This window comes from Oncorhynchus nerka, linkage group LG27 (genome assembly GCF_034236695.1).
Source record: "Oncorhynchus nerka isolate Pitt River linkage group LG27, Oner_Uvic_2.0, whole genome shotgun sequence".
Lineage (NCBI taxonomy): Eukaryota > Metazoa > Chordata > Actinopteri > Salmoniformes > Salmonidae > Oncorhynchus > Oncorhynchus nerka.
Window position 1 is genome coordinate 57,279,777 of NC_088422.1, and position 12,944 is coordinate 57,292,720.

Consider the following 12,944-nt stretch of genomic DNA (forward strand, 5'->3'; position numbering starts at 1 on the left):
CAAACAACACCGACTGAAGGAGAAATTGGACTGCCAGGTAGCCTAGCAGTCATGGCTACCTTGCTGGTCGCAAACAAGTTAAACAAGAGCGGTAGAGCGGGCGAGACCAGCTCCTGGCAGTAGTCCTGTGGCCTGATAGTTGTGAAGTCTCTGAGGAGAGAGAGGGTCACCTCATCCCTGGATTGTTGTTGAGCTACGTGGAAGGACTCCAGCCACATATGGAGCTTCCAGGGGACACCTGGGTAACAAATAAAGGAACAAATTAGGTTCCCAAGAGATTATTTACCTAAAGTTGAAGTCGGAAGTTTACATACATTTAGGTTGGAGTCATTAAAACTCGTTTTTCAACCACCCCACAAATTTCTTGTAAACAAACTATAGTTTTGGCAAGTCGGTTAGGACATCTACTTTGTGCATGTAAACAATTGTTTACAGACAGATTATTTCAATTATAATTCACTGTATCACAATTCCAGTGGGTCAGAAGTTTACATACACTAAGTTAACTGTGCCTTTAAACAGCTTGGAAAATTCCAGAAAATGATGTCATGACTTCTGATAGGCTAATTGACATCATTAGAGTCAATAGGAGGTGTACCTGTGGATGTATTTCAAGGCCTACCTTCAAAGTCAGTGCCTCTTTGCTTGACATCATGGGAAAATCTAAAGAAATCAGCTAAGACGTCAGAAAAAAAAGTTGTAGACCTCCACAAGTCTGGTTCATCCTTGGGAGCAATTTCCAAATGCCTGAAGGTACCATGTTCATCTGTATAAACAATAGTACCCAAGTATAAACATCATGGGACCACGCAGCCGTCGTAACGCTCAGGAAGGAGACGTGTTCTGTCTCCTAGAGATGAACGTACTTTGGTGTAAAAAGTGCAAATCAATTCCAGAACAACAGCAAAGGACCTTGTAAAGATGCTGGAGGAAACAGGTACAAAATATCTATATCCACAGTAAAACAAGTCCTATATCGACATAACCTGAAAGGCCGCTCAGCAAGGAAGGAGCCACTGCTCCAAAACTGCCATAAAAACGCCAGACTACGGTCTGCAACTGCATATGGGGACAAAGATCAGACTTTTGGGAGAAATGTCCTCTGGTCTGATGAAACAAAAATAGAACTGTTTGGCCATAATTACCATCATTATGTTTGGAGGAAAAAGGGGGAGGCTTGCAAGCCGAAGAACATCATCCCAACCGTGAAGCACGGGGGTGGGAGGGATCATGTTGTGGGGGTGCTTTGCTGCAGGAGGGACTGGTGCACTTCACAAAATAGATGGCTTCACGAGGAAGGGAAATTATGTGGATATTTTGAAGCAACATCTCAAGACATCAGTCTGGAAGTTATAGTTTGGTCGCAAATGGGTCATCCAAATGGACAATGACCCCAAGCATACTTACAAAGTTGTAGCAAAATGGCTTAAGGGCAACAAAGTCAAGGTATTGGAGTGGCCATCACAAAGCCCTGACCTCATCCTATAGAACATTTGTGGGCAGAACTGAAAAAGTGTGTTCAAGCAAGGAGGCCTACAAACCTGACTCAGTTACACCAGCTCTGTCAGGAGGAATGGGACAAAATTCATCCAACTTATTGTGGGAAGCTTGTGGAATGCTACCCAAAATATTTGACCCAAGTTAAGCAATGCTACCAAATACTAATTGAGTGTATGTAAACTTCTGACCCACTGGGAATGTGATGAAAGAAATAAAAGCGGAAATAAATTATTCTCTCTACTATTATTCTGACATTTCACATTCTTAAAATAAAGTGGTGATCCTAACTGACCTAAGACAGGGATTTTTTTTACTGGGATTAAATGTCAGGAGTTGTGAAAAACTGAGTTTAAATGTATTTGGCTAAGGTTTATGTAAACCTCCGACTTCAACTGTAGGTCAGTCATTGAGAACAAAGTCTCAAACAACCTAAAGTGGATCAAATAATATTTCTGTGCTTTCGGGAATGCTTGATTCATAACAAGTCCTTCACAAAACAATGATGATGGCATAAAACAAAAGAAGTAGGCCTACAAATAACCCATACCCAGTGATCGTAGCTCCATGGTGACATCCAGGTAACCGTGCTCAGCGCTGTAGTAGGCAGCCTGCTGCAGGGCCTTCATCCTGGCCTTACATAGCCTGGGCATGGGGCTGGAGCTACTGGGGCAAACAGCAGGGCTACAAGGGCTGAGGCTGGGGGGAGGTAGTGAGCCAGCCTCTTCTTCCTCCTCCTGGAACCCCTCAGCCAGTATCTCCTGCAGAGAGAGAATGTCCTCCTTCCTCTGCTGGGGCTGGGTCAGAAGCCTCCTCAGGATGTTCCTGTAGGAGAGTAGAGGATGAGTATCCATTCATTTATTCAGTTCTGACTGAAGGTAATAGACATAGAAAGGACAACACTTTAGACTATTGAGAGATAACCCAAGCCTGGACCAGTTCGACAGGTGTAGCTACCTGTGTCCCTGTGCAGCGGCGTAGCTGAAGCAGTTCATGTCCTCGTAGAGCGGGGATGTCAGAGCGTTCCAATCATGCACTCTGAGTAGAGGGTCGGCCCCGTGGGCCAGCAGCAGGCTCACCATTTCATAGTTCCCAGCAGCAGAGGCCAGCTGCAGAGGAGTCTCAGCAGAACTCCCCTGGCTGGAAGTCACAGCAGTCCCCTCCACGTCTGCACCCACCTCCAACAGCAGCTATACAACACGGAAACCCAGAGAAATGGTTAGTACTACGCTACACTACACACACACACACACAAAACCTTCCCACAGGGCAGCACTATCAAGTCTGAGATGTGTGATTAAGAAACTGTGTTAGACCCTTTCCACTGGGCAGTGAGGACTCACCTGAGATACTGAGAGGTGTCCATGCAGCACAGCGAAGGTGAGGGCCACCCAACCACGACTGTCTGGGTGGACTGAGGGCTGTCTGAGGGAGCAGCAGGGAACCTGAGAGAAGAATGAAGAACGTTACGATATCTAAGTCTAAAATGTACACTTGTTTTTGAAAGAAAATCTATTTTTTTTGGTCCATTAAAATAACATCAAATTGATCAGAAATACAGTGTAGACATTGTTAATATTGTAAATGACTATTGTGGCTGGAAACGGTTGATTTTTAATGGTATATCTACATTCTATGGCGTACAGTGGCCCATTATCAGCAACCATCACTCCTGTGTACCAATTGTACGTTGTGTTAGCTAATCCAACTTCATCATTTTAAAAGGCTAATTGATCATTAGAAAACCCTTTTGCAATTATGTTAGCACAGCTGCAAGCTGTTGTCCTGATTAAAGAAGCAATAACACTGGCCTTCTTTAGACTAGTTGAGTATCTGGCGCATCAAAATTTGTGTTCGATTACAGGCTCAAAATGGCCAGAAACAAAGACCTTTCTTCTGAAACTCATCAGTATATTCTTGTTCTGAGAAATAAAGGCTATTCCATGCAAGAAATTGCCAAGAAACTGAAGATCTCGTGGAAAGCTGTGTACCACACCCTTTATAGAACAGTGCAAACTGGCCCTAACCAGAATTGAAAGAGGAGTGGGAGGTCCTGGTGCACAACTAATCAAGAGGACAAGTGCATTAGAGTGTCCAGTTTGAGAAACAGACGCCTCACAAGGTCTCAACGTCAACAGTGAAGAGGTGACTCCGGGATGTTGGTCTTCTAGGCAGAGTTCCTCTGTCCAATGTTTGTGTTCTTTTGCCCATCTTAATCTTTTCTTTTTATTGGCCAGTCTGAGATATGGCTTTTCCTTTGCAACTCTGCCTATAAGGCCAGAAGGTTACCAGATTTTTTCAACCCATTACATGATATCCTATCTATATCATATTATGCTAATATCTTTCGAGTAGTAGTGTTCACCGCCAGGTCCAGGTTGGCTCCAGCCTCCACCAGTATCTGGACTAGAGCCTCGTCTCCACACGAACATGCGTACATCAGAGGGGTCATACCCTGTAGGTCAGAGAATACACATCTTACTCTGAACAGTCTCTACACTCTCCAACACCAGTAGGGCATACAAGCAGAAGACTGACACGCCTCTTTTACCTTCCCTGTCAAAACCTGTCAGTCTTATGTCTGAATATGTATATATCCTACCCCTCTCCCCAACTCCCCCCTACCTCTATCCCCACCATGCATCTGCTATTCCCTATCCCCAGTCCTACCTGGTCATCCATAGTGTTAACCCCTGATGGTCCCAGTAGCTGTGTGGCCTGACCAATCAGGTCCGCTCTGCCACAGGACAGCATGCGGAAGCCCAGATCCAGCTGAAGCTTCTCTGTAGCAGCCTTAGAGTCCAGATGCCTAAATGAGCTGGAACAACACTCAGGCCTGGGAGAGAGGGAGAGACAATAGGATAAGGAGAGAGAGAGGGAGAGAGAGAGCGAGAGAGACAGAGAGAGAGAGAGAGAGAGAGAGAAAGAGGTAGGCTACAATGAAAACTTCTAACATGCTTAACTCTTCAATAATGACAGTAGGCCTACTGTTATGCACTGGTTTCACAAGTCAACAGTCTGGTTCAGCATCTTTCTATTGCATGTTACAGTAATATACACTCACTGGCCAGTTTATTAGGTACAGGTACACCCGTTCACGAAAATCGATCGCTCCTACAGACAGTAAGTCACGTGGCTGAGGCTTGCTATGTAAAGCGGGCAGACAGGCATTGAGACGTTCAGTTACTGTTCGATTGAGCATCAGAGTGGGCAAAACGAGTGACCTAAGCGAAAAGGGCTAAAAACAAAAAACATCCAGTCAGTGGCAGTTATGTGTGCGAAGTCCGCTTGTTGATGAGAGAGGTCGAAGGAGAATGGCAGGAATCGTGCAAGCTAACAGGTGGGCCACAAACAGACAAATAACGGAGCAGTACAACAGTGGTGTGCAGAACAGCATCTCGGAACTCACAACTCGTTGATCCTTGTCACGGATGGGCTATTGCAACAGATGGGTTCCATTCCTATCAGCTAAAACAAGAAGTAGCGGCTCAGTGGGCACGTGGTCACCAACACTGGACAATTGAGGAGTGGAAAAACATCACCTGGAACATAACAGCGAGTTCAGTTTACTTCAGTGGCCTGCGCAGTCCCCAGACCTCAACCCAATAATGCATTTTCTGGATGAGATGGAACGGGCTGTTCGCAGAGTTAATGCACCACCGTCCAATCTGCAGCAACGTGATGCCATTGTGTCAGCATTGACCAACATCCGTGTGGAACGTTTTCAACACCTTGTAGAATGCCCCTAAGAACTCAGGCTGTTATGGAGGCAAAGGGGATTCTGACCCGGTACTAGATGGGTGTACCTTATAAACTGGCTTGTGAGTGTATGTCATTAAACATGCAAGTGTATGTCATTAAACATGCAATGCTCAGTGTGTTTTCTACCTCAGCTGTCTGGGCTCACAGTCCAGTCCTGGGAGGAGCTGTCTGGCGGTCTGTCTGACATCATCGCTGTCCACCAATAGACTGCGGCGGTGCTCCGCGTGCACCACGGCAACCCGTATCCACTCCATCAGAGGGGGAAGGAGCATAAACAGTCTGGGGGGAGGAGCAAAGACTCAAGCAATGAAGTTATATAATTTATTAACTTTCCTCAATGACTCAAAAACCTCACAATGCCTTCAAATCTGGCATAAAGGACCAATTCCTCAGCCTTTGACTACTTAACCTTTTCCTGCAGTGGCCTAAAACAGGTTCACACAGGGTGTTTTTCTTCATGTGTGTTGATGTAGCAACCTCCCATAAATGTTGCCCCAATTGAGAAAAAGGGAACCCTTTCACTGTTAACAAAGGACTATAAAGAGAACACTGTTTCCCTGATGTGACGCTTGTTTTAGAACATGTGGTCTCTTCACCTCCCCAGAGCACAGAGGCTGGTCGTTATGGCAGAGATCTGTTTATAATGTCTAGATGCTCATGTCTCCGCCCTAACAATGGGAGCCGTTGTCCCAAAGGCAGAAAAGCAGGCGACAAGCTTAGGTCCAAAATAAGCCCATAGAAACACATTGGGCTTATTTTGGACAGATTTTGGCGAGTGAAACCTCTTCCTCTTCACCTCTTCCTCTCTGGTTATGGTTACTGAGATCACAGGCCTCAACAGAGACACAGAGCCGAGTCTAACTGGAAGCTAACGGGTTAATGGGGCCTGTGATTTTAATTGGTACCAGGTGGAGGGAAACAATATCTCTGTGTGCCTAAGAATACAAGAAGGCATATGCACACACACAGCACTCACCTCTCTCTGCTCAGGGCCATCCTGGGGGGCTCTAGATTTGGGTTCTCCAGGGATTCCATCTGTGGGCTAGACAGGAAGTAGTAGAGGGTACGCATGGCATCGGGCGCCCAGAATACTGGATGCTGACTTGCTGGGCAAATAGGGCTGAGGGAGTGGCTAACTGCGCGTAGGCGCTGTATGTGGTGCATGGACCGTGACACCAGGTCACCTGAGAGGAAACAGTCACACACGCATTTAGTATCACACACATCATCATCTGATACAAATCCATAAAACCTCAGCTATACATGCTCTGTTAAGACCTGTAGTTGTAGCATGATGTACTGCAGTACCCACAATGCTATGTATACACTATTGGTTTCCTTACCAATGCATTTGTAATGCAAAGCTGTGGGACTTTCAACTTCTGTCAGTACACTTATAGACAGAGCCACATTGCACGTTTTCCTCTTCAGTGTCTCAGATATCACAGGTAGCAGCTGGATGTAACGTTAGTCTTACGTCAATCAATTCTGTGTCTTATTATATCTCTTTACAGATGAGACAGTGGGAACGGTTCAATGATCGAGTCTCCGATAAAACTCATTAGAAGGCAAGTTTGGGAGCAGAGTTGGGTTAAGCTGGGCTCAACGGCACGTCCTTCCTTGTCGACCCTTAAATCAGGAATAGTCGTCCTCGGCTGTAGCTATCGCAGTCCCTTATCCCACAACATATGTGGAAGGCATTAGAAAGAAGAGACGCTAGGTCTTAAACGTAGCAACCAGAGTGCAGTGAGAGAATCTGCTCATGTGAAAGAGATCATAATCTTAAAACGACAACTCCTTTTTTAATGATGGTAAGACTCCTGAAGTAGCCACAGTGTCTGTCAAAGTATATGCAGGTTTTGGTTCATATTTACAGTTCATATTTACAGTATGTACTGTATATCCATATGGCTAGATATACTAGACTATGTGTAATCTCTAGTGATGGCAATAAGCACCACAATTATGATATATTTTTATGGTGAAACAAACTGTATGTTGTCCCATTTAATTCATGCGCTTGGGCTCCAAGAATGAACAAGTGTGTGCACTGTTTCGCTAGGTGCTACTCCCAAGATGAACAGAGAAGAAAGGACCAACATGGAATTTGTTTGGTTTGTGGAAACAGGGGAGTGTGTGTGTGTGTGTGTGTGTGTGTTTGGGGTGTGTGTGTGAGGGGCGGGGCGGGGAGAGCAAGGGGGTCTATAACACCCTGTGGCTGACATGAAAGTGCCCTTGTGTTTTGGGAACACAGAGTAGTCTGTTATATAGCCTAATGTTTCTGTGGATACGACATCCCTGTCTGAATCTAATGAAGGGACCCTAGAGACAGACCAAGGGTCAGATTTCTTTTTTTAAAGACAGTGAACAGGGTTAACTTTATTATGCTATCGTCAGACCTGAGACCAGTGTTGTTATCTACACCAACATCGTCTGTCTGTCATCCTTTCTACCAATGCTAGCTTTGACATAATCCGTAAAGCTGTGTTTCCTGACCAGTCCCTACTAGATTGTGGATAAAGAGTTAGACCGGGATTCAAATCAATCGCGCTTTTGTCGACAATGCGCCATTTAAAGATCATTTCCGATTGAGACGACATACGCAGCGTTTACCATGAATGCGGTCTCTGCGAGCACGGGAACATTGCCTTTACAAGGAGCATTGTCGACAAAGCATGATGGGATTGAATCCCGGCACTTAGTTGTTGGCTAGAAACGTGTTTTGTCTATTTGAGAGGCTTTAGCTAGGTGAGGCACAGCACTTTAAAATGTTTCGGGGACGACTGACTTACAGAACGTGTACGTAAGTTTACATTCGAAAAGAATACATAAGACAAATGGACAGTTGGATGGATTCAAAACACTGTTCAGTGCTGCCCTACTTAGGTGCCCGAGATTTAATGAAGATGAACAACAGAAGAACAAGAGAGATTGGGGATGTTGGAGTTGACAGCTGGTACCTCTCTAAATGTGAAAGATGGCCCTCTACTCAGAATAAGGTTGAACGTGGTCAGCAGGAGTCTGTGCCTGCAACTGTCTCTTTCTCCCGACTAGATGAGCCTGATGAATCACATGCATAAGGACCAGATAGTTCCTCGCTGGCTAGGACTAAAGCGAGAGGAGGATGTGAGTGTTTGAGAAAGAGTGTGTGAGAGAGGGAATCTTTGAATGTAAAATGAAGAGGGTATGTGATACGTTTGAGAGTGTTTGAGTGAATGTGAAGCTTGAGAATGTGACACAGACAAAGACACACACACACACACACACACACACACACACACACACACACACACACACACACACACACACACACACACACACACACACATACACACACTCACTGAGTTCTGTGATGCTGCCCACGCATGTGGCCAGAAGGGACTGTTCCAAGGTACGTAGCTCCAGGTGGGCGTAGGCATCCTCCCTGCTCTTCATTGGTGCCCGGGAATCCTTTGTGTATGGACTGACATGGGCTGGCAGGGATAGCTCACCTGTACATACAAAAGGTACACGCAAAAATGTTTTTATTTAAATTTTTTATATAAAAAAGTAGAAGACATCAGGAACATTTACTCATAATGAGTTACTAAATCCCTCAAAGACCTCGAGCTATTTAAGCATTAATGTAGTGTTTCAACTCACACTAACGCTGTCAGTGTCTGCCACCATGGCTCGGCATCTGCACAGAAACAACCAGGACCACAGACGGACTATATAAAACGTTTACTTTGGAGGTGAAGGTTGAATGCACCACTAGTTACCAGGACAGTTATGTAACCAGGGAGAATAATGAGGGGATCATATCGGATTTAGTTTGTTTATGAACTAAGATTAACTCTGAGAGAGAAAAGACTGAGGAGACATGGGGTGAGGGTAAATGTTTAGTTACATACCACCTATCACTGTCCTCTTTTACGAGCTCTTAATATCCCTCTCTTTCTCTTTCTCTCTCTCTCTTTCTCTCTCTCTCTCTCTCTTTCTCTCTATATCTCTCTCTCTCTCTCTCTCTCTCTCTCTCTCTTTCTCTTTCGCTATATATAAATATATAGAGAGAGAGAGAGAGATATGTATATATACTCCCACCTTTACAATTAGAATTTAGCCTTTCATTTAAACCTTCAGGAAATGAGACAGGTAATGCCTTGACGCATGTGATCACATCTTAACCATACCCCAAATAAAATTGGATTCTCATATGTAGTGTGCACTCTTAGGAAAAAAAAAAGGTTCTACCTAGATCCAAAAAAAGGTTATCCTATGGGGCCAGCCAAATAACTCTTTTGGAACCCATTTATTCTAAGAGTGTAGTAACAGAGTAGTAATGGAACGTTCAACCATTTACTGCCCTGACCAAAAGGGGTTTTAACTAATCTATTGCTTTCTCCCACAGAGAATTACAGCCCTACAAGCCACAAAGTCAGCAATCTGGACAGTATATGACACACACCCACTCCCAAATAGAATCACCCCTTACAGGGAGGTTTCCTAGAAACACAAATATAAAACACGCATGCGCACACGCACAAGCACACACACATACTCCCACACAGCCAAACACACACACACACATGCACACACAAACACAATGTGTGAGATGGGTATTTGCTGACACTCTTGTATTTTACACAATGGAAAAGGCACCAAAAGCCTAAAGCCAAGCTACGATAGCTCTGCTCTCTACAGGCTTAGTATGCAAAGTTCCCTCCCCCAAGCCACTAGTCTTACTCAGCTATTTATATGAGTGTGGGAGAGGGCTGTGTATGACGTATTGATGTTGAATGACTAATGCCACCCTATTCTCTATAAAGTGTACTACATTTGACCAGAGCGCTATGGGCCCTAGTCAAAAGTTGTGCACTATAAAGTGAATAAGGGGCCATTTGGGATGCACATTAGGAGAGCATTCAGAGTGATTCTGATGAACTGAACCCACAACCACTGTCCACACTCCGCCCCATACTAAGTGGATAAGCCATACACATAGACAGACACACAGTCACACACACCATTACACAGTCACACCCCACCTATCTTCCCTCACACCACGGTCCCCACACTGGCAACTCTCAAAACTAATCATGTATAATCAGTGACTCTACACACAGCCTCAGACTCACCACCAGCAATAAGTCTGCTCTGAGACATGTGTGTATATTTTTGTGTGTATTGTGTATATTAAGTGTGAGAGATAACTTTTCAAGTAGATAGGAGTTACTCTGTAACTTTTATCGAACACAACTGGAAGCTTTCATTTGGATGAAAGAAATCCAATATTTATAACGGGACTATTGGTAGCAATTGTAAATCACACCACACAAATCACAAACTAAGCTTAAGCCACAACCAAAGATAAACTGTCTGACCCAAGTGGGTCTCAATCCAACTGACTTAGTCCAGGTGTTCTAAAAAAGACTTATCTTGGTTTGAAATAAATATTTTCTTGGTTGTCGAAGCATAATGAAATATAATCCTTTAGGATAACTTACATTGATTAACCCTGGCTACTTTGTTAGGGGAAAAAAGTCATGTGTGCCATCTGAACAAGTATTTGTTCATATAGTCCATTCATTCACAACAAGAGACCAGTCTTCAGGGGGTACAAAGCACAACTGAGTGTTTTCCAAACCCTACCTGTGCTTGCTAACTCCCCAAGGCTACGGCTACTGTGTGTGTGAACACAAGCCATGCTTACCTCCCTAATCATGTGTGATTACGGTATTTCCTTTACCTCCCTCCTCCTGTGTGTGTGTGTGTGTGTGTGTGTGTGTGTGTGTGTGTGTGTGTGTGTGTGTGTGTGTGTGTGTGTGTGTGTGTGTGTGTGTGTGTGTGTGTGTGTGTGTGTGCGTGCGTGTGTGTGAAAACAGAGGCACAGTCACCTTTCTGTGACACACAACATGTCCTTTCTGTGGCAGGGCATAATGCCATGACTGTTTGGTCAGACTAAAACAGCAGTATGGATAGAGGGGAGACATAGGGACCAATCCTACCCTGAGTTACACATATGCTACCCAAAATGTACTGAAACCCCCTTTTGACACAAGCAAATGATTTACCAGATGTCCTGCACATTTCTTAAAATGCATTAGCTCAAAGGGGTTATGCAGTAATGGTAAAATAACCTTTAATTCTTTAATATTTAAAAAGTAAGAGTGTATAATAAGAGACAAAGGCAGCGAAAGGCAGAGAGGGCATAAAGGGAGAGAGTGAGAGAGCATTAGAATGCTGGTTAGAGTGGAAGGAACCTGTTGGATATGGACACAGGGCTCAGGGGTCAGTCTGCATGTCCTGTCTTGGTGTTGACATCTGACATCTATGGTCGTTAGGATCATTTGCCTTACAAAAGCACAGTAAGGGTGTTTCAATCGTGTCACAGACACTAGGCACTATGATGGGCTTGTAATCAATCATATAACAGTAGGGTTAAATGTGATCTGAGGTTGCTGCCTACAGGTGCATGGAAATTCCTGGTTGCCCACCGTGGCAGCTGAGAGTGCCTGGAACCCGGAATTGCTGTCCGACATGTCATTGCACGGAGTATCGGATGAATTAAAACCTCTTGAAGCTAGGGGGCACTATTTTTATGTTTGGAAAAATAACGTTCCCAAAGTAAACGGCCTATCTCTCAGGACCAGATGCTAGAATATGCATATAATTGACAGGTTAGGATAGAAAACACTCTACAGTTTCCAAAACTGTCAAAATATTGTCTGTGTGTATAACAGAACTGATATTCCAGGCGAAACCCTGAGAAAAATTAAACCAGGAAGTGGTTTCTATTTTGAAAACTACATGTTCCATAGCCTCCCATTGTTCCATTTAAAGGGATATCAACCAGATTCCTTTTCCTATCGCTTCCTCAAGGTGTGAACAGTCTTCAGACATAGTGTCAGGCTTTTATTTAGAAAAATGAGCGTGAACGACCACATTGCGTAAGTGGATAGGTGGCGGCTCTCAGAGTGAATTGTGAGCAAAAGAGAAAGGAGGCCATTGTTACTCCCGGACCTAGTGAAAAGCCAACTGTCCCGGTTGATAAATTATCGAATAGATATTTGAAAAACACCCTGAGGATTGATTATAAAAAACGTCTGACATGTTTCTGTGGACATTATGGATATAATTTGGAATTTTTGTCTGCGTTGTCATGACCACTCTTTCCGGTGGATTCCTGGGCATAACGCACCAAACTAACGGAGGTATTTAGATATAAAAAATATCTTTATGGAACAAAAGGAACATTTGTTGTCTAACTGGGAGTCTCGTGAGTGAAAACATCCGAAGATCATCAAAGTTACCTGATGCCTAGTGTACTTATTGTTTTGTCGAGCGATCGATAAACTTACACAAACACTTATATTGCTTTCGCTGTAAAGCATAATTTCTAAATCTGAGACGACAGGTGGATTAACAAAAGGCTAAGATGTGTTTTGCAATATTGCACTTGTGATTTCATGAATATGAATATTTTCTAGTAATATTATTTGACTGTGGCGCTATGCTATTCAGCGTTGCTGATGACAATTATCCAGTATGGGTGGTTCAGAGAGGTTAAAGGACGAGCTTGCCTTGACCATTTGGATCGTTGGGCGACTACGGGAACGAAGGAAGAAGATTCGTTTTCACTTGCCCGCCCAAGGATTCCACCTCGTCTCCGAGGCATCCCGGAAGTCCACGACAGCTCTGTTGCC

The 12,944-nt window shown here is 44.2% G+C and overlaps 1 protein-coding gene across 1 annotated transcript in view; it reads right to left on the reverse strand.

The window, feature by feature from the left end:
• Positions 1-12,944, reverse strand: part of LOC115112037 (ankyrin repeat and BTB/POZ domain-containing protein 2-like) — a 28,496-nt gene that overhangs the window by 5,228 nt on the left and 10,324 nt on the right. The window contains exons 2-10 of the mRNA XM_029638695.2: positions 8,601-8,750; positions 6,236-6,443; positions 5,386-5,538; positions 4,168-4,333; positions 3,863-3,952; positions 2,841-2,942; positions 2,455-2,687; positions 2,048-2,322; positions 60-238 (exon numbers count right to left, since the gene is read on the reverse strand). Of these exons, the coding sequence (XP_029494555.1) occupies positions 60-238; positions 2,048-2,322; positions 2,455-2,687; positions 2,841-2,942; positions 3,863-3,952; positions 4,168-4,333; positions 5,386-5,538; positions 6,236-6,443; positions 8,601-8,750 (1,556 nt within the window). The remainder of the gene's footprint in view (positions 1-59; positions 239-2,047; positions 2,323-2,454; positions 2,688-2,840; positions 2,943-3,862; positions 3,953-4,167; positions 4,334-5,385; positions 5,539-6,235; positions 6,444-8,600; positions 8,751-12,944) is intronic.